Source organism: Carlito syrichta, unplaced genomic scaffold (genome assembly GCF_000164805.1).
Source record: "Carlito syrichta isolate Samal-C Ts95f unplaced genomic scaffold, Tarsius_syrichta-2.0.1 Scaffold311678, whole genome shotgun sequence".
In the NCBI taxonomy this organism is placed as follows: Eukaryota; Metazoa; Chordata; class Mammalia; order Primates; family Tarsiidae; genus Carlito; species Carlito syrichta.
Genome location: NW_007255774.1, coordinates 26,677 through 53,951, shown reverse-complemented (window position 1 = coordinate 53,951; position 27,275 = coordinate 26,677). Strand labels below are relative to the sequence as shown.

At 38.6% G+C, this 27,275-nt stretch overlaps 1 protein-coding gene across 1 annotated transcript in view; it reads left to right on the top strand.

The window, feature by feature from the left end:
• Positions 1-26,146, top strand: part of RAP1A (RAP1A, member of RAS oncogene family) — a 35,282-nt gene extending 9,136 nt beyond the window's left edge. Inside the window, exons 2-8 of the mRNA XM_008068921.2 lie at positions 3,861-3,944; positions 8,101-8,169; positions 10,732-10,788; positions 15,167-15,307; positions 16,901-17,044; positions 21,798-21,913; positions 25,134-26,146. Coding sequence (XP_008067112.1) covers positions 3,888-3,944; positions 8,101-8,169; positions 10,732-10,788; positions 15,167-15,307; positions 16,901-17,044; positions 21,798-21,884 — 555 coding nt within the window. The 5' untranslated portion in view covers positions 3,861-3,887 and the 3' untranslated portion in view covers positions 21,885-21,913; positions 25,134-26,146. The remainder of the gene's footprint in view (positions 1-3,860; positions 3,945-8,100; positions 8,170-10,731; positions 10,789-15,166; positions 15,308-16,900; positions 17,045-21,797; positions 21,914-25,133) is intronic.
• Positions 26,147-27,275: the final 1,129 nt, after the last annotated feature.

The following is a 27,275-nucleotide window of genomic DNA, read 5'->3' as shown; positions in this document are numbered from 1 at the left end:
CGAACCCGCGGGCTCAGGCAATCCACTCACCTCAGCCTCCCAAAGGCACGGGATTACAGGCTGAGCCACCGAGCCCGGCTAGATGTAAACTCTTAACATAGTAAGTGCCTTTGCAAGTGTGACCCAGTGTGCATACCCTGCTTCATCTTTCATACCTTCTTTTTAAACCCTGCCTATAGCCAGCCACACTGAGCTATGTGGTATTCATTCTCCGGGTGTTCTGTATTTAATGTTTTTTGTATCTGCTTTAATCATTTCCTTTGCTTGGAATGCCCACTGCATCTCAGCTAGACAGAACTGAAAAACTATCCTGTACTCTACCCCTCCTCAGTCCTTTAATTTTGTCTCTGTATTAACTTTATTCACATGATACTGTAGTTATCTCTCTCTCCTTTTTAAGCTCCTTGAGAGTGGGACACATGTACTTTTCATTTTTATTTCCCTGGCCCCTCGTCCTGAACTGGTACCTAGGAGATACTCTGGATGTTCGATTTGCATGTAGTAATTTACAGGTAGTAAAATACTTATTTTAAAGGTACAGTTCAATACGTTTTGATTATATGTTGCTAGCACCGCAGTCGTGATACGGGTCATTTTCTTCACCCTTGTGCTCCTTTGGAGCCATCACCCTTGTGTCACCACTGTGGCCCCAAGCAGCTTTCTGTCACTAGAGTTTAGTTTTGTCTGGCGTATTTTACTGAGCATGCTTTTGAGATCCATCCATGTTGCAAGTAGTTTGTTCCTTACATTCATTACTGAATAGAATTCCTTTAATTGGATATACAGTTTATTTATTTGTTCATCTCTTGATGGATGCTTGCATTGTTTCTAACTTTTGGTTATTATGAACAAAGATAAAGGTTGAAATTTCACTCTTTTTTTTTTTCCAACTTGTTCCAGCTTGACCTGTTGAAAATTAATGTCTTCTGCATATTGAATTACTTCTGTCCCTGTATTAATGATCTGTTGCCACATAACAGATTAACCCCAATCTTACTGATTTAAAACAGCAATAATCATTTGCTGTCTCCCAGTTTCTGTGGGTCAGGGATTTGAGAGTGGCTTGGTTGAAAGGGGCTGGCTATTGATCTCTCATGAGGCTGTAATCATTTTTATTAAGGCCTGACTGAAACTGCAGGATATGCTTCAAAGGTGGCTAACTAAGATGGGTGGCAAGTTGGTGCCGGCCTCTGTTCCTTGTCCAGATGATCCAAGAGACCACAGCACAACCTACAGTTCTAGGTTGACCATTGTTTTCTTTTTTTAGAGAAAGAATCTCGCTCTGTCACTCAGGCTGGAGTGCGTTGGTGTGATTATGGCTCACCACAGCCTCAACCTCCTGAACTCAGGTGATCCTTCCAACCCAGCCTCCCGAGTAGCTGGGACTATAGGCACGTAGCCACTACACCTGACTAATTTTTTCATCATTTTTTGTAGAGTTGAGGTATGGCTATGTGACCCAGGCTTGTCTTGAACTACTGGACTCAGGCAGTCTTCCTGCCTTGGCCTCCCTAAGTGCGGGGATTACAGTCATAAGCCACTGTTCCTGGTCCATTTTTTTTCTTAAGCATTTTAAAGATACTTTTCCATTTTCTTCTGTCCTGCATAACTTCATAATAAGTCTGCATATTTTCTCAACTTTGTTCCCAACTAAACCTGTTCCTATCTAAACTTTTTTCCTCCAGCTTCTTGTAAGGTTTTCTCTTTTGACAGCTTCTCAGGAGTTTGCTTATTGTATCTTGCTGTGGTTTTCTCTGTGTTCCATAAGAAAAGGGCTCATTGAGTTTCTTGGATCGGTGGGTGTGTAGTTTTTTTTTATCAGATAGATAGACAGATAGATAGATATAGATGGCCTGATATTGTCTTGTAGTTCTAGTCACTTTCTTCTTTTCCTTTTCTTTTTTTCTTCTTTCTTGTCACCCTCCACCCCCAGCCATCCACCCACTCTCTTCTCTCCCTTCCTCTTTTCTCCCCCTTATTCTAGTCACCTTTTAACTATGTTCCAGTTTGGATACTTTCTATTGCTGTGTCTTAAGATGCTCTGATTTTTCTGCAATATTGAATATACTGTTAGTCCCATCCAGTGATATTTCCATTTAAGATAATTGTTTTGGAATCCTGAAAGTTCTTTTTCTTTTTCTTTTCTTTTTTTTTTGAGTTGGAGTCTCACTCTTGTCACTCAGGCTGGAGTGCAGTGGCATGCTCACGGCCACCACAGCCTTGACCTGCTGGACTCAGGTGATTCTTCCGCCTCAGCCTTCCAAGTAGCTGGAACTACAGGCACGCACCACCATGCCCAGCTAATATTTTTGATTTATTGTAGAGATGAGGTCTCACTAAGTTACCCCAGCGGTCTTGAACCCATGGGCTCAGGCAATCCTCTCTCCTCGGCCTCCCAGAGTGCTGGGATTATAGGCATGAACCACTGCGCCTGGCTCAAGTTCTTTTTCTTATGTCTACCATTTCTTTTCTTATTATCTTTTTTCCTTTAAATCCTTAAGCATATTTATAATAGCAGTTTTAGAGTCCTCTGACTAATTTCATCATTTCATTTTGGGGACTGTTTCAGTTGATTTATTTCACTCTAGTTTCAGGTTACACTTTCTTCTTATAGCTATTAATTTTAGATTGAATGCTGGACGTTGTTGATTTTATATTGTTGGGTTCTGGGTTTTTTTTTTTTTTTTGCTTCTTATAGAAAATTCTGGTCTTTGTTCTGACAGGTAGTTGAGTTGCATGTGGATCAACTCTAGGCTTGTCTTGAGCTTTGTTAGGAAGCCTCTGTAGTATCATTTACTCTAGGGCTAGTTTAGCTCTATGAAGGCATTAATCTTCTGAGATTTCTAGTGAATTCCTGGTTCTTCAACAAGGAAGACTTCTCTATCAGAATCATATGAACTCTGGGAATTGTTCTTCCTGTTTATCTCCATTTATTCTTTTCCTTACCTTGTGGAGTTATGATCTATGTGCCTAGCTTAGTGCTTGGCCACAGATTCAAGTGGATTTCTATGCAGATTTCTGGAATTTTCTGTGCATAGTTCCTACTCTTTTGGTAGACTTCCAAGCTCTGCTTGAATTCTTTGTTCGTGCCTCCAGGCAGAAAGCCAGGGCAGTTATAGGTATCACTTCATTTCTTTTGCATCTCTCAGAAGTTACACTGCTTGTTGTCCAGTGTCTGAAAACAGTTTCATATTTTTTGTTCAGTGTTTAAGCTGTTACTGTGGAATGAAAAATATTTCTAGTTACTCCATCATAGCCACTAGAAATTATCACCTCTCTTTTTACCTTTTAAGATAATCATGGAGTTAAAAAATAAAGTTTATATTCCTTTTCTTTTCTTTAGCACTTGGGGCCTTTTGCTAATACCTGCTTATAGAGTTTGTGTCATTTGATATCCTGTTCACATCCTAATGCATTTCAAGGTGACATCTGAAGTGATTTGGCGAAGTAGTACAGAATTACTGTAGGATATTTTCAGCAAATAAAAGCAAGTACGTTGTATGAAAGCTCATAACTGAACCTTTAAAACAAAGTAGATGTGGTGTAAATGATAGCTTTGCAAATAATTGGGTTAATGATTATAGTTATAAGGCAGCCATTGGTTTTAATTATGTTGTCTTCTGTTCAAGCACTCTTAGAGGCAGTACGGACAGGCTGGACTGATAAGTGATGCCTGGTCAAAGATGACTGTCCTGAGTTCGGGGGTCTGGAAAACCCTCTGAATTTATGGTAACATCCACTTGGCTTTTGCTGTACAACCTCTGCTGTCTCCTTAACAGTCTTAAGGGGAAAATGCCATGTTTGGTGTAATGGATGTACATTCTTAGGTTGTTCTTAATGTCTTTGTTTTTTGTTTTCAGATCATCAGTATTTAAACAGACCTCATCATGCGCGAGTACAAGCTGGTGGTCCTCGGTTCGGGGGGCGTGGGGAAGTCTGCTCTGGTGAGTTGACCTGGTAGAGCTCATAGTGTAAAATAAGAGAGCGTGGGCATTTGCTAACTTTCAGACTTCTAGTCACCAGAGAGAAAAGGTGACTTATTTTTGTATATCAGGTATCTGGTCCACAAGGGACAGGAGGTCATTTGGTAACCACAGATGGATAGTTTTGTAATGTTGGCTCATTTATTCTTTCATTTACCAAATGTTTATTGGCAACCTTATGTCAAGCACCACTGTTCATGAGTCAAAGAGGAATGGGATTGTTCTCATTTTTAAGGAATTTACATTTCTATGGGAGAAACTGATTATTATAGATTTTAGTGGGATGATTCCTCCCCTGCCTCCACCTCAGACTTACGTGGAAGAACAGTTATGTTTTGTGTATGTGCTGTATTTACTTAGTAAATAATTATTGAGGATCAGTAATTATTGAGGATCTAAAATGTCAGATCCTAGGGTCACAATAGTAAACAAAAACAGTTGCAGTGTGTCATGGAGCTTACATTATAGTAGAGGAGATGTAATAAATACATCAGGAAACAAAGAACCACTTGATTATAATTGTGAGAGAGATGCTCTGAGAGAAAAGCACAGAGTAATCCAGAAGAATGACCGAGCAGATGTGGGAGACACGTGGGACCTGCTGTGGTACACGAGGTTGCTGTTATGGGAACGTGGATTAGGGCCACGGCAGTGAAGGAGAGAAAAGGAGGTGGCTGGAGACGGGTGGCAGAACCAGCATTACTTAGTGCTGGACTCATCTGGGGACCAGGAGGGAAGGAGCTGTCAAGACTCAAGTCTACTGAGTTTGATCTACTAATTTTATGGATGGATAAAAAGAGAAGGGAAACACGAGGGTGAGCAGTGAGAGTCAAAATCAAAGAATCGTGTCAAATGTTGTGTGATTGTGAGATGCTCGAGTAAATATATCAAACAAATGTATCTTCAAGATAAGAACTTAAAAGAAAGGCCTGTAATATGACTTTGGGTGTCCTCAATATATCACTGGTATTAATTTTATGAGAATACATTACTGTTAGAAGTGTATGCGAGGAGACCCCAAAACACTTTCAGATTATCTTTCAATTATCTTTTGGAGGATGGGCCCCATAGTGTACTTGGAATTTATTCCTCTGTATCAAGCAGTTAACCAAAGTTTTTAATCTGGAAGTTTTGAGAAGGCTGCATCACGATTTGCAGAAGAAATGTCCTGAGTTGTGGCACACAGGTGACTGGTCCTTCCACTGTGACAATGCGCCCACCCCACTGCACTGAGCATCAACAGTTTTTGATCCAAACCAGCATGACCCCATGCCTCACCCTCCCCATTCACCTGTTTTCATCCTGAGTGACTTTTTTTTTGAGTCAGAGTCTGACTCTGTCGCCCAGGCTGGTGTGCAGTGGCACACTCACAGCCACCACAGCCTCGACCTGCTGGACTCAGGTGATCCTTCTGCCTGCCTTCTGAGTAGGTGGAACTATAGGCATACACTATCACGCCTGGCTAATTTTTTGATTTATGGTAGCGATGAGGTCTCGCCAAGTGGCCCAGGCTGGTCTCGAACCCCTGGGCTCAGGCAGTTCTCCTTCTTGGCCTCAGAAAGTGCTGGGATTACAGGCACGAGCCACCATGCCTGGCCTGAGTGACTTTTTTTTGTCTCCCTGGGTGAAAAAGTCCTTAAAGGATTGAATGAGATTATCTAGGGAGAGACTAGAAAGGGACGAGCCAGGACTGAGCTCTGAGTGCCTCTTAGTCTTTAGAGAGTAGGTATATAGTGTTGGAGGATCCAGCATAGAAAAATGTGTTTTTTGCTTGAATGTCAAGAATGTGTCTTTCTTGACTGCTCAGAATTCAAGTACAAAAGAGGAAAGAGATGATGGAGCTTCAGTCAGGTATCGGGGGCCATGACCACACTGGGCTTGGTTGGGTAGATGCGAGCCGACCAGATGGAATACAGGCAGTTGAAGAGACTTGCTTATGAGAGTGAACAGAGAAGGGGACAGAAGCTGGAGGCTCATAGGCTTATGGGAGGTTTTGATTTTGGGGGGGGGTTGGAGACAGTAGAGCAGTTTGTATGCTGGAGATAACAGCACACACACGCTAATTCAACAGAGGAGGAGAGGTGGGATGCAGCACAAACACCACAGGACTACAGTTGGAATCTGTGAATAAGAGATATCCTGGGAATTGAGAGAAGGTTGGTTCAGAGGAGCAGGGAACCCTGACATGTAGCAGGAAAGAAATAAGAAACCTGGGATTGTCCTGCATTTTTGCAGGTCTTAGAGAAGCCGCTTGGGTTCTCATGTCTGCGTCTACATCCAGTCTCTTCCCATAGCACGGGTTCTATACACTTTGGAAAGCTCCACTGTACACTTCCAAGAGAAGGAGAGTATATCTCAGTCTTATTAGGAAAATAGTTTGGCCTCAGGGATCCTCTGCCTTGGACCATGTTTGGAGAACCTCTGCTCTAGTCTAAAGCATATTAGGAAGCCATATTTGTATTAGACTGCTTTTTATATTTAAATCATGGCCATACTTCGAAGATGAAGCAATTAAATCCTTGGTAAACATCATTAGGAGAAAGAAGTTTCAAGTTTACTATATTCAAGTTAATTTTTTTAGTTCAAGCTAAAACAGTATATAAAATATTTCTGAGTAATTTAATTGTAGAGGACCTCAATCCATATTCTTACCCTTGCTTTTAGGCAATAATGTATCAGGCCCTGGGTTTAAAGCTGTCTGTAGCGTATTTTACAAACATCTTCTATACTTCTTTTTTGTTGTTTCTAGTTTGTGCTTATGCATATCTTAGAGATAAAAGGTAATATCTGAAAAAGATGAGTAGGCATTGTTTTCCAATGGAAAGAGCAAGGCTTTGGAATCTGGAAGATGTATGGGGGGGCCCTCCAAAACTGTAATTTACTTATAAAAAACTGTGTATTCTTGCATGTTGAAACTTCAGTCACCTTCAAAGTACTCGCCATTTGATGCAATACACCTATGGAGACGCTTTTTCCACTGCTCAAAACAGTTTTTGAATGCATCGATTTTGATGCTAGAAGTATTTCTGCTGTTTTCTGTTTTACCTCTTCCTTTATGGGCAAAACATTTCCTTTTGAGAATTTTTTCATCTGGGGAAACAAAAAAAGGTCGCTTGGGGCAAGATCAGGTGAATAGGGAGGGTGGGAGTCGGAGGTTGTTTTTGGTCAAAAACTGCTGAACACTCAGCCTGGTGTGAGCTGGTTCACATGTAAATCACCCATCATACAATGAGCAAATGTGTTGAAAGAATCTCCAAAAAAAATCACTGAAGCTGAACGCAGCCTCTCACGCTAGCTAGTACATTGATGTCGATGGGTTCCAAGAACACTAACCTTGCTGGGAAAGTCTATATACAAGGGTTCTGCCCACCAGAGGATAATTCTGGGTTTTTCTGGATCACCCCTTTTCTGTTTGAATCTCAGCCGACAGATGGGGAAAATAACTATTTCTAGGGTGAATGTGAAATTTGGATGTAATTATAAATTAAAAGTGATTACCTCAGTGTCTGGTGCATAATAGCCATTCACTTACATTCCCTTTTGTCTTTTCACCCAAACTTAGAAAGACTCAAACAAAAAAACTGAAGCCTGGTACCACCTGTAGTCCCAGCTACTTGGAAGTCTGAAGCAGGAAGATTGTTTGAGTCCAGCCTAGGCAACATAGCAAGACCCCATCTCTAAAAAAAAATTTTAGAACTTTGTCTCTCCATTGAGGGCCTGGGGTAAAAGTTATGATAGCTACATAAAGGAGTGGTAGGGGTTTAAATATTGGTAATTTTTCATTTTTTAATAAAGTCAAATGTATGTTATTTGTATCCTCATATTTTAAAGCTTAATAAAATAATTATTTAACAATGTAGTGGTGTCTGCCCCAGTATCGATGATAGTTTTGAACACTACCACCTCTTTTTGTAATATTAATAAGTGTACTCTTAGTTATGGATGTGTCTTTATATTGAAAGATAATAATGATACTTTACATTGTTGTGTTTCCCCAGAATTTTCACGTAATTTTATTTAATCTTTAATCTTTGTGAGGTTAAGTAATGTGCAAGAGGGCTTGAGGTTTTTTTTTTTCTTTTAAGTCCTTAACTTTTCTCTCTTTTCTTCCCTCCAGACAGTTCAGTTTGTTCAGGGAATTTTTGTTGAAAAGTATGACCCAACGATAGAAGACTCCTACAGAAAGGTAAAATGTGAAACTTGTATACACATAGCTCTTTATAAAAATTTGATTCATGGAATTGTTTTTTCAAAATAGTTTTGAGGCTTAATACAAATGTACTACATCTGTTTTAAAAAGTTTCACAGAGACAGACTATTTCTTTTTCTTTTTTTTTTTTTTTTGAGTTGGAGTCTCACTCTGTCACCCAGACTGTAGTGCAATGGCCGCTCCCGGCCACCGCAGCCTCAACCTGCTGTGTTCCGGTGATCCTTCTGCCTCAGCCTTCCAAGTAGCTGAAACTACAGGCGCGTGCCACCACACCCGGCTAATTTTTGATTTGTTGTAGAGATGAGGTCTCGCCAAGTTGCCCAGGCGGGTCTCGAACCCACGGGCTCAGACAATCGACTCACCTCGGCCTCCCAAAGTGCTGGGATTACAGGCTGAGCCACCGAGCCCGACCAGACTATTTCTTACAGAATGCACTTAGGTATAGGGAACTCCATGCTCTGTTACTGATTAGCAGTTTGTTTTCTAATTTATACATTTCCTGGTGGGGACTTTTTTTTTTAATACAGAAGAAAGATGCACATAAATAGCAGGTATATTTTTAACTACTCTTTGTTGTCAACAATTAAGATCACCTTTTTGCTTGAATATATCCAATGACTGAAAGTCTATATTTTGTTTAATTATGTAATAACTTTAAAGATATTTCATCTTTAGACTACAGAAAAATTAGAGTTAGATTCTTTGTGATACTGTCATGGGGATTCATGTCATGCTTTTGTACAATACCAAAAGCGAATCCTCATGTAAACTATGGACTTTTAGTGATAATGTTATGACATGTAGCTTCATTAGTTGTAACAGTGCATGGGCAATCTCTGTACCTTCCTTCAGTTTGTCTGTGAACCTAAAACTGCTCTAATAAAATCTCCTTAAAAGGAAAAAACTAGATAATTGGTCTTGACAAAAAACAATATTTTATTTAAGACTAGGTATAATTGTGGACATTTTTCATGATTTTATTTCCCAAGTATATTGAGAGGGAAAAAGACAGTGTTATAAAAGACCAAGCCAAGGGTATATTTTAAAAATAATTTAAAAAAAATTAAACTTACCTTTAATAGGAAAGGATTGCTTTTTAAAGATATTTTTAGAATCTGCCCTATGTAACTTTCGTTGAATTAAGTTAGTTCATCAGACAATAGTGGCAGAGCAGTTTCACTGTCTTCAAATTGGAAACAAAATTGTGCTCTAGTTACATTGAGAAACCATAGACTGATTATTCATTGAACATGCCCAGTTCCAGATTTCGTAGGTTACTGTAATTGTCCCATAAGTGGCGAGGTGACAAGTTTGTGGCCGTACCAGAGGTTCTCCTCATCACTGCCTGATCGAACACAGAAGCAGTTTAAAGCAGTCCTTAGGTTAACACATTTAATTCGAAGACAGGGTTGCTTTATTGAAACTTCCCCCAAATAAGTTGCTAGTTAAAACTCTAACTGTAAAGCAATGTCTATATCTAAACTGCTGAAGGACTAGCTTTTCTTAATTGCATCTTTATTAGGTTTTCCACACAGTTGATAGTTGATACTTTTTTAGGCCAATTGTCTCTTCTTTTATAAAACAGGAAAATGGAGCGCAGTGTATAAAGTTCTACCTTTTACATAGAACTTTTCTAAAGAGGTTCCTTTTTCTTAAAGTCCTGAAGACCGTGTAAGCTCAGTGCTGTTTATTTTAGCACTTCTCTGTTTCCTTTATGTCTTAAGTTCAAATTTTACTGTGTGTTAAATTTTGTGAATATTTTAGTAAAATTTTTCAACTTGAACATGGTATATTGGCAAAATTTTCTTTACCCCCAAAAATATTTTTGTGTGCATTTTGAGCCATTTAATATTTTTATACTTTGTTTTCTCTGATGATATATACATATTTATATACATTTTTTTGTTACAACTATACTTGTTTGCTGCAAATTTTCTTTTCTTTCTTTCTTTTTTTTTTTTTTTTGAGCTAGAATCTCACTCCATCGCCCAGGCTAGAGTGCAGTGGCACGCTCACAGCCACCCCAGTGGTGACCTGCTGGGCTCCGGTGATCGTTCCGCCTCAGCCTACCAAGTAGCTGAAACTACAGGTGTGCGCTACCACGCCCGGCTAATTTTTTATTTTATCATAGAGACGAGGTCTCACCAAGTTCCCCAGGCTGGTCTCTAACCCATGGGCTTAGGCAATCCACTCGCCTCAGGCTCCCAAAGTGCTGGGATTACAGGCTGAGCCACCGAGCCCGGCCCAAATTTTCTTAAATTATAAAATATGACTTTTTGCCTTTAAAAAGAACAAATGAGAATCCTTACAATGGTCAGAAAACTGTCTGAACTCAGCATGAACCATCCTGTCTTATAGAATAGTCATAGACTGTGCTGAAGGCCCCTCTTCTTTATTGTGGTAGCAGGTTTCCTCCCAGCCAGTCCGGCGAACTGCGAGAGAAAAGCCTCGTGGTTGTTGATTGGTACACCGGTAGGAGAGGTGGGAAGAAAATGGAATAACACTTGATGGTACTTTTCTCTTTTTTCACCCCCACAGCAAGTTGAAGTAGATTGCCAGCAGTGTATGCTCGAAATTCTGGATACAGCAGGGACAGTAAGGCTGTTTTTTCTCTCTCTCTCTACTTTTTTTTTGTTAGAGTTTAAGTCGATTTTAAGATTTGTAAGTTTTGTCATCTGAATAATTCTTCTGAATAAAAGTAACCATTGTGATTAAGAGCAAATCCTCGGAATGTAGGGCTTCTTACATTTTCTTCTGCATATGGAATCAACTGTGATGTTAAGCATGAAGACTGATAAAGAAAAACAAGGAAATCTGCTGTGATGGGCTTAGTCTCACATATCACGGATTGTATATTGAGTTCACCTGCAGAGTCTATTGTTGTGTTTCTTCTTCCTGTATTGTGAGGATTATGTTACTGGTGCTATTTTTGAAATAAAGTTATTTTAAGTCCAGAATTTTAGTTATTGTAGGTATTTCTGTGGTTCAAATAAGACTTTGTCTCTTGGCACCATAGTCACTCATTTTTATAAAAATGATTTTTTCTTTTCACTGGCATTTTAACATCTCAAGGGGCTGGTGATACATGTTTTCTGAGGAAGGCAAAAATCTTTAGGATTATTTTCAACTGCATTTTTCTTAACTATAAATTAGTATAATGACATTAGTGTATCCCAGGGTGCTTATAATTACCATAGGAGATAATGATTATAAATCACTTGGCACAGTGTCTGCTACATAGTGTGGAATCTGTGTATTTGCTGTATCTTACTGTCTTCATTAATACCATCACCTTTATAATTTTTTAAATTAATAACTGATGATTTACAGTTATCCACACAAAATGCATACATTAAGCAATTTTTGCTTTTTCCTTTTTTTTCCTCCATATGCATAGACTTTTCACGTTAGACAATTTCCAGCTTAAAATGGATGGTATTCTTAAGTATTATAAGTTGTTTAAAATTCAGCTCAAATTTTTCCACTATAATTTGTATAAATGATGAGAAAGTTTCAGATAATTTTGAAAAGCCTATAAGCAGACTGGAGCGACTATATACAACAATACAGTGGTAATTATGTTTTCATTCTTTTGTGGGAAAATGGATCTTTAATGTTAGAGAGCTTTGGCTCGCTAGAACTACACCTTTCTTATATCAGCTGAATTATGAGGTCTCTCCCTCTACCCCCTCCTCCATGCTCCCAATTTAATTTTCTTAGTTTCTGAATCAGTGAAATCCTTCTTTGTTTTAGAAAATCCAGTGGCTAAAAAGAATACTTTCCACTTCTTTCCCCCCCCACCCCCACACACACATACAGTGTGCGGGCAAGTTTTCGTCTTCCTCTGTCCATTTATAAAAAGGAAGTTCTCTGCTACAGAAATCCCTCCTGCGTACTCTCCAGTGTCTTGTGCATCTCCTATCCTAGCACTCAGCGCACTGTATTAGAATTGCATTTGCTTGTCTGTATCTTGCATAAAACTTAGGAAGTAGCTGATGCTTATTAATCTTGCCCCAGACTCTTAATTGTTTTTGAAGATTTTTGCTCACTCTCTCCAACACTGCTTTGGTCAGAATTCCTGGTGATTTTACTGTCCTAATAGAATCTCTATGGGTTTTGTAGCTGTCCTAGTACTCTGGCCAGTGAGCTCCTTGATCTCCGTCCTCCTGTCCCTAATCATACAGGGCTTTGCAAAACTGTGTAATTGCCAGTAAATGTAAGGCTGCCCTCATCTCACTTCCAAGCACCCTACTCTCCAGCCACCGTCCCTTGTTTATCCATCATACTTCCTTCAATGCCCCTCAGCTTCACTGAAACCTCAGTTCATTTATGCTACAACATCTTTTTGTTATCCCTTATATCTTCAGTCCCCTCTGCACATAGCTTTAAGTCCACAGTCTGTCATTCATGATCATTCTCTTGGCATATATCCTCAACTTTCCTGACTTTTCAGCACCCTTGACTTAGCTGACTGCTCTCCTCTACCACGAAGCCTTTATTCACTTGCCTTGCAGGAAACAACATATGCCTGGTTTTCTTTTCTCACTGGTTCCTCCTAATCTCCTTCCCTAATTCCTCTTTATCTCCTCAACCTCTTCATGTTAGAGGGCCTCAATATTTAATACTTTGATCTCTCTTTCTAGCAAACTGCTTTGGAGATCTCCTTTAGTACCACCATCCTTGAAATCTTTTCTAAACTTTAGGCTCCTATGTCTGTCTGTTCTGTATCTCTTCTTGTATTCTAATGAGCATTTCAAACATAACATGTCCATACTAAACTCCTGATACCTTCCCCAGCCTGAGTCTTTCCCGTCTCAGTAAATAATACCCTTGGAGTTTGCTTGAAACCTTTGAGTCATCCTTGACTCTCTTGTTATATTCTCTGTACATCCAAGCTTTCAGTAAATCCTCTTGGCTGTACTTTCAAAACTTACCCAGAACTCAACCACTACCACTAGAATCTGATGATGCTACCTTGATCTAAATAGTTTTTGTCTCTCACCTGGATTATTTTAGTAACCTCAAAACTGGTCTGTTTCTGTTCTTGACCCTAGTTGAGACTATTCTCAATACAGTAACCACGATAATCCCATGTAAATGTAAGATCATGTCTTCCTCAGCCTAAATTATGTGTGCAACTGGAGTAAAAGCCTAAGTCTTTATGACGTTTGCCTGTCAGTTCTACATGATAATCACCCCCTCGCCGTTCCCTCTGGCCTCACCCCCTGTACTTAACCTCTAGTTGAGACTGTTGGGATGAGTCTGGTCTCCTTACAGCTTCTCATACACTCTCAGTGTGCTTCCCTTCTGGCCTTGTCATCTGCTGTTTCCTTGACCTGGATACTCTCACGCCACAGAACCACAGAGCTTCCTCCTCACCTCCTTCAGATCCTTACTCAGATGCTACCCGCGAGGGCTTCCCTGGGCATAGTCTTTTAAAATACAGCTTTCTGTCCCACCCTCAAAAGAAACTCCCTATCCTCTCCATCCCCTCTTTACTTTTCTCTATAACATTCATTACCATCTGGCGTACTTTGTAGGTGTCTGCCTCCATGTACACTCTTCCAAGGCAGTGGGTTTGTGTCTTGTATTGACTTGCATGTAGCTGGCCTTCAGTGGATGTGTGAGATGGATGAATTTTGTAGAATGTCCTTGAGGAGGAGATCGGCATTCTCAGTGGGAGGTTGCCTATGCGTTTACTTTTTTGATTTAATAAGAAGCAGAGACCATGATCTCAAGAGAACATGATAGGGTATAGTATTGCTAGTATTTGTAACACTTATATTTGTAAGTGAATTCATTTATTATATAATTAAGCATTTGGACAGTGTCAGCATTTAATTAGTTCCACAAAGGTGCTGTCCTGGAATATACAGAGTTTGTAAATGAAAAATCCAGGAAAGCACCATTTTTACACTTTCCCAGAAATATACTGGCAGTGGCATAGACTGACACGCAACCATGTTCCTATGGCACTAGAATTTGAAACTGAGGAAATGACTGAGTGGTAGCCCAGCTGACTTCCTAGAATGCAAAAAAAGAGTACAACAGCCCAGTTGGAATGACCACCACTGTTGTAGATGTGGTAGACAAAATTCAGTGATGTGGGGAGCCAGGGACACAAGGCAGACAAGGCCGAAGATCCCTGTGGATTTGGGCCTTATTACATGTTAATGCCCGAAGAGGTGCAAAGATTGAAATACATAAAAACCCAAGATATACACATGTTTAATATTCTACTATTGGTGCGTTTTAAATACTATATATAAAATCCCCAATCTTTTAAGATTGGATTTTGTCTAGTATTAATATCTGTAGTTATAGTGTACAGTAATGATTATCACCAGATAAGAGGGAGTGGGCTTTAAATTAAAACAGAAATCATTTTAATCTGATATGACCAAAGCTCAGTGACTAGACATTAACAGTGAGTAAATCTCACTGCAGAGTATGGGTTGTCATCATCACGCTGGTCTCACATCTCCTTGAAGGTTTGAAATGAGGGGAAGATAAAAACACATGAACAAGCTTTTATAAAAAGAGATTCTTGATTATCTGGATGATAATAGCTGCCTGTGGAGATATTGAGGCTGTCAGTCCTGGATGATTAAGTCATAGTTCAGTACTGAGTTTATACCTCAGGCTGTTTCCACTTGGGCCCGCAGTTGTGTCATAAATGTACAAATAAAATTAAATCAGGATCAAAATTAATTAGATGTGTATATTAAGAAAGAATCATACAGTTCTTCTAAATTATAGAAAGCAAACTAAGATGGTTAAGCGTTCCCTCTGATTCTGCAATTCATTGTCATTGTTTCTAATCACTTCAGAGTTGCTAGAAACTATATTATGTTTTGTTTTCTGTCATGATCACATGCAATAAAAAATGTAGTAGTTTACTCATGAATATTCTGTTTTAAATTGTTCCAACATACATTCAAGAATATTTATAATTGCTTATTTTTTATTATAGGAGCAATTTACAGCAATGAGGGATTTGTATATGAAGAATGGCCAAGGGTTTGCACTAGTATATTCTATTACAGCTCAGTCCACGTTTAATGACTTACAAGACCTGAGGGAACAGATTTTACGGGTTAAGGACACAGAAGATGTAAGTATTTTTCTCTCCATATGACATTCTACCATCGCTCTGTGGCCAAATTTAAAATAGTCTGTTTTCTCTGTCAGTAGAAGATTCAGAAGTAGAGGATTTATTAATGCCTAAAGGAGCCCCTGTGATCAGAAAAATGTTTAACCTTTGAAATTAGCCTACAAATTATAGGCTTATACGTTTAGAGCTGAAGACGTGATAAAGTACTCATTGCGATATGTGACTAAAAAGTGCAGTAGAGAAAAAAGAGGAGTCCAAGAATACTTCATAGAAGTGGGACTCAGCTGAGCCTTGAAAGGTGGTAGTTACATCAGAAACTGTGTTCAAAGAACATTATTAAGAGCCATAATAGTATGTTCCTATTTTCAAAGTTCTATTGGTATAATTTTTACTTCTGTGCAGTTTTTTCCTTTGAATTATGTTAAAGATTTTAATTAACTGGATTTTTAAAAATTGTGTTTTAGAAATCTTGTCATATTTGTTGGTGTGTGTGTCTTTTTCCTTTTGCAAAACAAAATGTATACTTTATACATTTACCTCAGTTTTGAACCATAGCGAGTTCTTTTTCAGTTGTGCAAATTAGGACATAACGTTTCAGTTGCACCTTTCTTTCTGTTTTTGTGTGTTCTCTCTAATTATTAATGGGAGCATGTAAATCTGTTCAGCACCTTAACTTTGGATAATAATGTAGGTAGGAGAGATTTAAACTCTATGACTCGTAACCAACTGTTACCTAATGAATGATTTTTTTCCTTCCTGTGACTAATTTATCTAAGAGAATTCTATTTTTATAGGCAATCATGTGCATGTAATTGAGCTCTGATATTGTTAATTATTTTATCCCATGTAATAAACTAAAAAATTTAAAGTTGTAGGCGCCTACTGTGTTTAATCTAACTCATGATAATTGCCTGTTTTAGGTCAAAGGTTCACAGTGTTCCTTAAATCCTTTCTTTTTTATAGTGTCCAACACCTCAAACAAATGACTGTGCTCTGGACACCTTTTAACTAAGGATGTGAATATGGTTTGTTAGCTACCTGTTTGACTGGAAGTAGAGAGTTGTGAATAGATAGAGCAAAGCATCTTTGGTATGCAGAAATGGGGAAGACATAACTGCTTTGTGGCATTATTTTTATTGTGAACCGTCCTCCACATCTCGCCCTGAGGAGATGTCAAATGTGGGAGCAGAACCTGTTACGGTAGTGGTCTTGCCTCTGCTCTTGGCATTTGTCAGGCCTGTGAGCTGAAGCACCAGAAGCAGTGAGACCCTAAAGTTTATTCTTGTCTGAATTGCACGAGGGTCCTTGCCTTCAGATTTTTCTATTTGAAATTCAGCTATTAGCAGTCATCCACACGAGTATTTTAGGGTTACATTCTTAGAATAGTTCAGCATGTGTATGTGGTAAGGTTTGTTCCATGTTTTTTTGTCTTTTCGCTCTCCCGTCACCTTCCCCCCAGCACACATACCTAGGCTTTTTGTTAGCACGTGGCGAAGCTTCCAGTCCTAACTAATGCCTGTTAGTTGGTGGCAGGAAAAAAGAGCCTAGTGTCGAGTGTGTTACTGCTCATTTTATGCTTCCTCCTTCCCACAGGTTCCAATGATTTTGGTCGGCAACAAATGTGACCTGGAAGACGAGCGCGTAGTTGGCAAAGAACAGGGCCAGAATTTGGCTAGACAGTGGTGTAGCTGTGCCTTTTTAGAGTCTTCTGCAAAATCAAAGATCAACGTTAACGAGGTACCCACAGCTGCCGGGCTGCACAAACAAGTGCCTTTGTGGTTTCCTTTGCTCTCGACAGCCAGCATCTTTTGAGAAAAATGTGTGTTCTTTTAAGTAATCTTCCTCCTGTCACCTCCTAGACAGCTCGAAGTAATTCCTGGAAACCGTATTTCTCCATCTGCACAATCACTTCGCTTTGATGGCTGTAGTACGGACACTCAGATTTACCCTGTTGTCAAAGAGGAAGTTAAAATTTAAAAATTTGTGTAAGATCAGCCTCCGAGTGATATGCTGTGAAGTGGTGTGAAGACTACTACATCACCCTTCTATTGTAACAATTATTTATCCAGATATGTATAAACGGGTTGTAAAGTCAAGTAGAAAAGTAAAAAGTGAAAGTGGTTATTATAATGAGCTTGTTATACAGAAAGATGTTACTGCCTTCATGGATATCACTGAACTTAGTGTTTGAGGCTTGCCTCGCCTTTGGGGCTTAACCCAAAGGAAGTTATCTGTGGAATATGGATGAGTACTTGGAATTCACTCAGTCCTTTAGGCCTGTGCAGTGGGGACACAGGCTTTTTAAAAATTTTTATTTTTTAAGATTTTTGTCCCTGAATTAAACACTCCACTTTCTTGACAACGTAGGCATGGACAGGAATACTTAGCAAGTAAGCTGCATGCCCGGGTATAAAGGAGGGTCTGTGGTTTACTGGGCCCTAAAACACTAGTGCAGTTACAGTCGCCCCCTCTAGTCAAACTTAAGAGGTTCCCTTGCTTTTGTTAACTTTACCATGAGCCTTTTTAAAATGCAGAACGGGCTTCTTTCCTTAACTTGCCCTTGCCCTTGCCCATGCACTCACCATTTGTAGCGTTACAGGTAGTCAGTCAGAATTTAGGTCACTTACATGTAGGTGAGAGTGAATGGGTTAGATTATCAAGGGGCCTGTGGCTTTTGCTTGCTGTTTCTCTCTGGCCTGTGGTTCTGTAGGTCATTTTCCCTTAACTAATATTCTGCGTATAGACTATTTTCTGACTTTTAAAATGACCAAATTACTTTAGACACGAGACAGAAAAAAAAGTTATGCTTGCTCCAAATCCTATATTTTACAAATAAGAATGCTAAAGCTTTTTTAGATGAAGCCATTTTTAACAAGTACATCAGAACAAGAAATTTATAAATTTTATTTATTCAGCAAATATTTACTGAGTACCTAGTATATGTCTGCACTTTTTCTGGCACCCAGGTAACCTAGACAGACTCTATTCCTGCTCCCAAAGAAGTTGACATCATGCTGGGGACTAAGTCCTGCTAGGTCTTCAACAACAATGAAAGTAAAAGGGGATTTTGATAAAGGACGTGCTAGAGTTGGTGAATGTGATTGGCTGGTGGAATCGTGGTGTGAGGTCACCATCTGCAAGATGGTTGGCCTTGGGGATGCGCTTCCTTGCTGTTCCTGTCCTTCCCCTCCAAGTTCATCAGGCTCAGCCGGGGCTGGCTTGGGCGACATCCGGTGCCTGGGACCTTTCCCTTTGGAAGCCAGAGCACAGTGCATCTCATGTTTGTGGGAACCTTCATGCTACTAAAGCTCCTCTGGGTTTAAGTTTCCAATGCAGCAGAGCTACGTTTTCATGGCAATCTTGTTAAAGTCAACCCTTGACACCAGGGTTTATAAAACAGACATAGAAAACCAACAGAACAAAATGAAACGCATTAGCCATCTTAAAAATCTTCACTTTTTTGAAAAACGTACAAACTTTGTGCTCAATTCTTGAATATAATAATTTGAATTTATTTTAATATTTCTCTTTATAGTCTAATAATCCAATTACAGGATTCCTCTGATAGTTAATAGTTTCTCCTTTTGCTTTGTAACTGTTTTTGTGATTTTTGAATGCCCAAAGAGAGAGGGATACTTTTACAGAATTCAACTCTTGGCCTCAAATTTGAAAACCGATAAGGATATATTGCTTGGCTAAAGATCCCTTTAATTCTCTGATGTATATAAATATAAATATAAATGCATAATTTTTAAAACTCTCATTCACACCACTTTTGCTAGTACATGACTCTACCAGAGTCACACCAGTCTTTATAAAGAATGAATTGTTCTTTGCTGAGGCTGGAATAATAATTGGAATCAAGAGATCCCAGTTTAGGAATGGGAGAGGGATTGAGAACTCTATTCTGTGTTCCCTTTAGATTTTTCTGTAGTTCAGAGAGATGAGGACGAACCTAGGCTGGGGACTTTCAGCATTTCTAACCAAATATTATAGTTTGAACTTGCCCTCATCACTGACCCATCTGCAGCTGTGAGGTAGGCAATGTTTTCCAAAGAAATAATTTAGAATAATACTACAAAAATCAGTTGCCTTTCTGTATAGTACCAGAAACTGGAAACCGGCTAGCATGAAGAAACTGAAATAGAAACTACATGTAGTTTTGATTAACTTACTGTTTGAATTTACCTTTTTATTATTTTTTATATTATTACCATGCATTGAGCCTGGGGAGCTAATGGGAGCTCACTGAGTTATTGAAGGCTTCCGAATTGTGGGACAGCTTGAACTTTGGAGTTGTGAAACAGAAACTATAGTCGGGCGTGGTAGTGCGCGCCTGTAGTTCCAGCTACTTGGAAGGCTAAGGTGGAAGGATCGCCGGCGCCCAGCAGATCGAGGCTGCGGTGACCGGGAGCGTGCCACTGTACTCCAGTCTGGGCGACAGAGTGAGATTCCAACTCCAAAAAAAAAAAAAAGAAACAGAAACTACCCTTTTGTTCATAAGTTTTATTTTCAGACTTTTTTTTAGAAATAAGATAATAGTTAAATGATGTGGAAAAAATGGGAATAGAGAGGATGGAGCAGAAATAAAGGAACATAAATAAATCACTTTTATAGCTTTTAGATAAATCAGTGTTTTTATTTTTTTTCATTGAACAGTTAATTTATTAAGATCATTGAACCATTTTAAAAAGTAGACAGATAATTGTTTATCACCTTAAAATACAATTGGTTACTGTCTATTTTAAAATAAATGTAGACCGATTTTTTAAAAAATATTTTACTTTAAAAGTTTACTCAAAAGATGTAAGAACAATTAAAAATTCTGTTTACCTCTCATCAGTTATTAACATTTTGCCACGTATTTTCAGAAATCATACTTTACTCCTAAATATTTTAGTACTTGTAATCTCATATAAAACTATCATGACATAATTATTGGAATCCAAAAAATTGACTTTGACACAGTTTGTGTTTGGTATATATTCAGATTTTGTCGTTGTCCTTATAATGCTTCTTAAAGCATTTTAAATCTATTTCTGCAAAGCACTATTTATTCCAGATAAGTATCAGTAAGAAACTTCAATATTTGTTTTTATTTCAGGCCATTAGTAAATTAGTTCTTGCATTTAATAGCAAGGACCCATATTCAGCTGATCTATATCATGTTTTAACATTTTGACATACTTAGCACTATGAAACTATATTTTAAAAAATCAGAATTAATCTGCTTTTGTGAAATAAGTAGCATCGTTTTTTTGTCTTTGATACTTTGCACTTTTTATCCAAAAATGAATCCAAAAGATTAACAGATACTGTTTATCACTTCAAATCAATTATCAGCAAACTGTTTCTGTTTTTATGAAGTTAATATTAACTTTAACCAAAATTAATATCACCTAAAAGGGAAAAAAACCATGAGCCTCTGTGTGTGATACCTTCATAGGAATATGGTATCTCTTTTGTTCTGTTCCAGCCAAAAATATGTAACTTGAATCTAACTATGAGGAAATATCAGACAAACTCAAATTGAGAGAAATTCTATAACATTACTGACCCTTGTTTTTTAGAAATGACAATATCCTGAAAGACAAAGGCCAAGGAACTGTTTCAGATTTTAAAAGTCTAACGTGATGGAAATAAAAATGCAGTGTGTGATCCTAGATGGATCCTGTCCCTGGAGGGGAAAGTTACTATAAAGGACATTGTTGAAGCAATTGACAAAATTGGAATTTGCATTGTAGATAGTATAAAGTAATGTATTGATGCTTACATGGCTCAGCTTTTTCTTTATGTTTATTTATTTTGAGTTCGAGTCTCACTCTGTCACCCAGGCTGGAGTGCAGTGGGATGATCACGGCTACCCCAACCTCAACCTCCTGGGCTCAGGCAATACTTCCACTTCAGCCTTCCAAGTAGCTGGAACTACACCATGCCCAGCTAATTTTGTGATTTATTGTAGAGATGAAATCTTACCAAGTTGTCCGGGCTGATCTCAAATCCTTGGACTCAAGACAGTCCTCCGGCCTCTGCCTCCCAAAACTCTGGGATTACAGCCGTGAGCCACTGTACCCAGCCACAGCTTAAGTATTAAGCCACCTATAGTATGCAGACTACTGTCAATTGGTTCAGAAAATGTGTGTGTGTGTGGAGAGAAATGGTAAAGTGGCAAAATGTTACCAATTGGTGAATCTGGGAAGAATATAGAAGCTCTTGGTACTATTTTTGCAACTTTTCTGTAAATTTGAAGTTTTCACTACCGATTCTTTTTCTTGACACTGAACAAGAGCAAGGGTATTCCCTTTGTTATAAGTAGGTAAGTCCTGCCTTACTCTGCCTGAGAGTTAGCTGGGGCGTCAAAGAAAACTGATTTTAAAACAAAGCAGCAAAATACAAATCTGGGAGCAGAATCATATTTAGCAGAATTGTTTTGTGAAACAAGGTCTCAAAAAATTAGTTGAATAAGTACTTTTTTCTTGTTTTTACTTAGATATTTTATGACCTGGTCAGACAGATAAATAGAAAAACACCAGTGGAAAAGAAGAAGCCTAAAAAGAAATCATGTCTGCTGCTCTAGGCCCATAGTCAGCAGCAGCTCTGAGCCAGGTAAGATGCTAAAAGCAGAACAGATGCCTTTCTTGTCCTTTCACTTTGGGTTTTTCCAAACTTCAGTCACTTCTCGTTTCACCCACTCGGGTATTTCTGAGCTTCTGTAAGTTGTAAATGTGATGTGTAACTTGCAGTGTGTTTATCTGTTGGATAACTAGCTCTCTTCCCCTGAGATTCTGAGCTTTTTGTATACAAAAAATAGTGGTTGAATGGATTCTTGGTGAGTTATCCCAAAGTGAGCACACCCACATATATCAACAGGAGTCAATCCTCCTTACCTCTGTCTGATTTCTAATACATGAAGTAGTTTTGCCTCTTTGAACATTACATAAACAAAAACATGTAATATATGTCTGACTTTTTATATTAAAAATATGTTTTTAGCCAGGCTCAGTGGCTCAGCCTATAATCCCAGCACTTTGGGAGGCCGAAGCGAGTAGATTGCCTGAGCCCACAGGTTTGAGACCAGCATGAGCAACTTGGTGAGACCTCGTCTCTACAATAAAATAAAAAATTAGTCGGGTGTGGTAGCTTACGCCTGTAGTTCCAGCTACTTGGAAGGCTGAAGTGGAAGGATCGCCGGAGCCCAGCAGTTCAATGCTGGAGTGGCCATGAATGTGCCATGGCACTCCAGCCTGGGTGACAGAGTGAGACTTCAATTCAAAATAAATAAACAAACAAACTCTCAGGAGTTCAAGATCAGCCTAGGCAACACAACAAGACCTCATCTCTACAAAAAATAGTCAAAAAATTAGCCAGGCATGGTGGTGTGTGCCTGTAGTCCCAGCTACTTGGGAGCCTGAGACAGAAGGATCACCTGAGTCCAAAAGGTTGAGACTGGTGAGCCATGATTGTGCCACTGCACTCCAGCCTGGGTGATGGAGTGAGATCTTAACTCAAAATAGGAAAAAAATATATATGTTTTTGAGAATTACCCATGTTGCACATAGCAGTAGTTCATTTGTATTATATGACTGTGCTGGTAATATATGTATATATTTTGCTGTTAGTGTTTATTTGGGTTCTTTATTTTGGGGAATGAGTATGGATAATACTGCTGTGCACATTCCATGTATGTCTCTGGGCACATGTGCATGCAGTTCCGTCAGGTCTGTCTCTAGGAGTAGAATGGCCAGATCATATACTACACATCTGGACAATGTCAGTAGATACCGCCAAAGAGCTTTCCAAAGTAGTTGGGCCCGTTTACACACCCACCAACAGTTTGTGAGCTCACATCCTCCCCCAGATTGCTAATGTCAGTCTTGTCATGAGCCGTCCTGGTGTGGTGGTGTATCCTTGTAATGTTTGACATCACTTCTTCTTGGGTACGAGTCAACTTCTTTCAGAATGAAGCTGTCATCCGTAGGTTTCTGAGTAGTAACTGACTTCAGGCACCGCTGTAGTTTCCATTAAGTGGCTCCATAGGAAAGAAGTGAATGGCAGCATTTAAGTTGCCTGTCAGGAGAGAAGCCAGGCCCTGTGGAGACTATTTGTTTTTCTCTAATTATGTGTTTAAGTCCTCCGAACATTTTCTACTGCAATTCCATAAATAATACCATAGAAGGATATTTTTGTGGAGTAGATTGATGATGAAATTTAATGGTAATTATATGATCTTTACTAAACTTGGTCTGGTTAGAGGAGCGACAGCTCTTCTCCCCACTTGGGAGCTGGTTGCACTAACTCTTGGCGGTCTCCTGGGGCCATTTAGTAGATTATCCCTTCCAGAGTCCAAGTTAACTCATATGTGCTTCCCTAGAGATGTGAACGACTCTCTCAAGGAAAACAACTGGGCAACTGTACCCCCTTTTAAAATGAAGGCACGTAGAGTACAATGGGCAGAAAGGAGAAAATGACATAGGGGTTGTCTCCGGTAGTCAGACTTAGGAAGGACAGCTTCTGGCTAAATGATTGCTAAGCCTTTAGGGAAATCTTAATTCAGGAACTTTACGTCATCAGTTCCCTGAAAGTGACCGATGATTGTGTTTGTACTTGTTTAGGTCAGGGTGCAGAGGGAGGGAAAATGAGGACTCTGGTTCTTAAGCACTACATTATTTAACTCTGCTGTAGGTGACTGGCTCGCTGACACTATTGCCTTGACTGGCCCTTGTTTAATTTCTGATTCCCAGAAAATATCATTTCAGTTTATGTTTAAAGGAAAAGCTGCCATCTCCTGGCTTCTTGTGATTTTTAAAATCCACTCATACACACCCAACAATGTGACAGTATATTAGGAGTTTTACCTTAGAGGAGATGTATCTTGGCCTAGATCTAGAAGTAAGACTTTCATTCTAGTTGTGTAAATTCTTAGACTCTGATATGTAATTCAGCTAACAATAAACTTAAGGCACCTGGGATCTCTGGTGGATGTTTGATAATACCAAATAATAGATGACTTAGCAATCAAACTACCTGCAGTGCATTTTATTGTGGTTTTAGACTTGAAGTGCCATGTTGGTCTTATCTTTTTAAAAGTACTGAGAGACAGGGAGAATTTAAATGCAGTTGTAAGTGTTATTAGTAGGAGTACGTGAACATTAAGGGCAGCTTATCAGTAGCCTTTTGTCAAAATGGTATTGAAACATGGTAATCTCTTTTATATGTCCCATCTTTAAAGACCTCTGAGAGAAATTCATCATCAGGAATTCCTCCTTTAAGACCTAATTCTCTTCTGTTGACAGTAAGGCTGAGTTCATTTCTTCTGCCTGTGCATATGGGGATCAGCTTTTTCTGTATCATCCCTGGCCTTAACCTGTAGTAGAAATGGTCATCCTAATATATATAAAATCATACGATAGTTACATAAAGAATGTCCCGTGGGTAGGTGTCGTTTCTTTAGTGGAAAAGGAAGGTAAATATAAGATGATAATGGGATAAAAATGAAAATCACTATTGGTCCTCTTTACAGGCAGGACCATTGGATATAGTGGGAAATACTAAGTATAACAAAACTGAGGATAGCTAAAATTGGTCAAGTATAGACTTCCCTTGTGCGAACTCAGTCTTCTATATTTGATTGTTTTTTAATATTTTAAAAGAATTTAAAATAGCCCGGTTACTGTAGCTATTTAGTATAATTTAGTTCTCAAGTAGCAATCAGCCAAAACCATAGTTTCTTTTTTTATTATTGGATATCTGCTTGTTTACTACTATCTTCTGATATCAAGAGACTAATCATATATATATGTACATCTGTATCTGTTCAATATCCTAGATTACAGGAATGAAGAACTGTTGCCTAATTGGAAAGTGCCAGCATTCCAGACTTCAAAAAAAAATCTGAAGAGGCTTCTCCTGTTTTATATATTATGTGAAGAATTTAGATCTTGTATTGGTTTGCACAAGTTCCCTGGAGAAAAAATTTGCTCTGTGTATATCTCTTGGAAAATAAGACAATAGTATTTCTCCTTTGCAATAGCAGTTATAACAGATGTGAAAATAAATATACTTGACTCTAATATGATTATACAAAAGAGCATGGATGCATTTCAAATGTTAGATATTGCTACTATAATCAAATGATTTCATATTGACCTTTTTATCATGATTCCTCCCCGTCAAGCACTAAAAAGTTGAACCATAATACTTTATATCTGTAATGATATAGATTATGAAGTTTCCCCTCAAACTCATTGCAGCAGATAACTTTTTTGAGTCATTGACTTCATTTTATATTTAAAAAATTATGAAATATCATCTGTCATTATATTCTAATTAAAATTGTTTGTGCATAATGCTTTGGAAAAAATGGGTCTTTTATAGGAAAAAAACTGGGATAACTGATTTCTATGGCTTTCAAAGCTAAAATATATAATATACTAAACCAACTCTAATATTGCTTCTCGTGTTTTACTGTCAGATTAAATTACAGCTTTTATGGATGATTAAATTTTAGTACATTTTCATTTGGTTTGTGTGTTTTTGTTATTGTTTATAGACCTAAGGCCTTTACTTTATAATGACCACATTGTTTTAAATGCGACAGTAGCTCCTTTCTGCCAAGTATCTGTAGAACACTGATGTGTAATCAGTGTTCTGTTTATACTATACTAAGTTACTGGTAATTTTTCTAGGAACAGACCTCGCACTTTCTGTTCTAGATATACTTATTCCTACTATACAGTAAAATACATCAGACTACATAGAATAGTTTTGTATATTCTCTCTTGATCTTAAAGATTGTATCTTATTGAATAAAATATCCCACTGTGTATTATTTTTATATGTTAAAAGATAAGTTTAATACTGTATCAGGGTTTAACTTTTCCTATTTCAAATCTTCCACGCTTGTAATTTCATCAAGGGAATCCTTTTGCAATTGTTAATTTGTTGGGTGTGAGTCCACCAATGAAGTGTTACGTGAAGATTTTCAAACTTGCTTTATGATAGATTGAAGAATTTGAGAGAAGTGAGTGAAAGTTCAAACACAAAAGGAATGTCAATTACTTCTACTTGGAATGCTTATGAAATTGTATGGTAGTAGTCTGGTGGAAGAGATTGCTACATTCACATTTTAGCCTCCTATAGTGGGGCTTTTCCTTTCCAGTCATTTCCATTTTTACAAAATATAGGGCTTAAGTCGGACATGGACACGGGGGCTATTATAACGTAGTCACTATAAAGAGAGGCAAGCAGAAAGCTTGTTAGCCAGTGTGTGCTGGAAAGGGAGAGAAGCAAGCTTAGGAAACTCTGTGCCTTGTCCCCAGATGCTGAGGAGGAGACCAGGCCTAGAAGTCTGCATCGTTGCTCAGGGATCTCGGCACTGTCTCGTTGCAGCTAGGTTTGAGGAGGTGTCCATGCCTTGCTGAGATTTTCCAGGAATGTGGTCAGTCTGTTAGTTACTACATTGAAATTTAAAAATCAGGTTTCAAATGTAAGCTCTGACCAACCTGAGAAAATGTTAAAGGATTGTTTTTTTAAAAAATTGGAAATTGTATTTTTTTGAGCTTCTAATAAACTTAGATACCTAACACTTTGATTCTACTGAGCCAGTTATGCATATGTCTGGGATTGATGGGGCCAGAATAAAAAATAATAATAATCTGATCATTAGGGCCAGTTGTCCAGATCAAGGTGGCCTGTTTTATTTTGAGGTCCTCTAAAGTCATTCTGCTTCAAAACACCTCTCAAACATATTTTTAAATTTAAACTCAAGCCAGGCTCGGAGGCTCAGCCTGTAATCCTGCGCTTTGGGAGGCTGAGGTGAATGGATTGCCTGAGCCCACGGGTTCAAGACCTGCCTGGGCAACTTGGCGAGCCCTCATCTCTACAAAAAATCAAAAATTAGCCGGGCGTGGTAGCGGGCGCCTGTAGTTCCAGCTACTTGGAAGGCTGAGGCGGAAGGATCGCCAGAGCC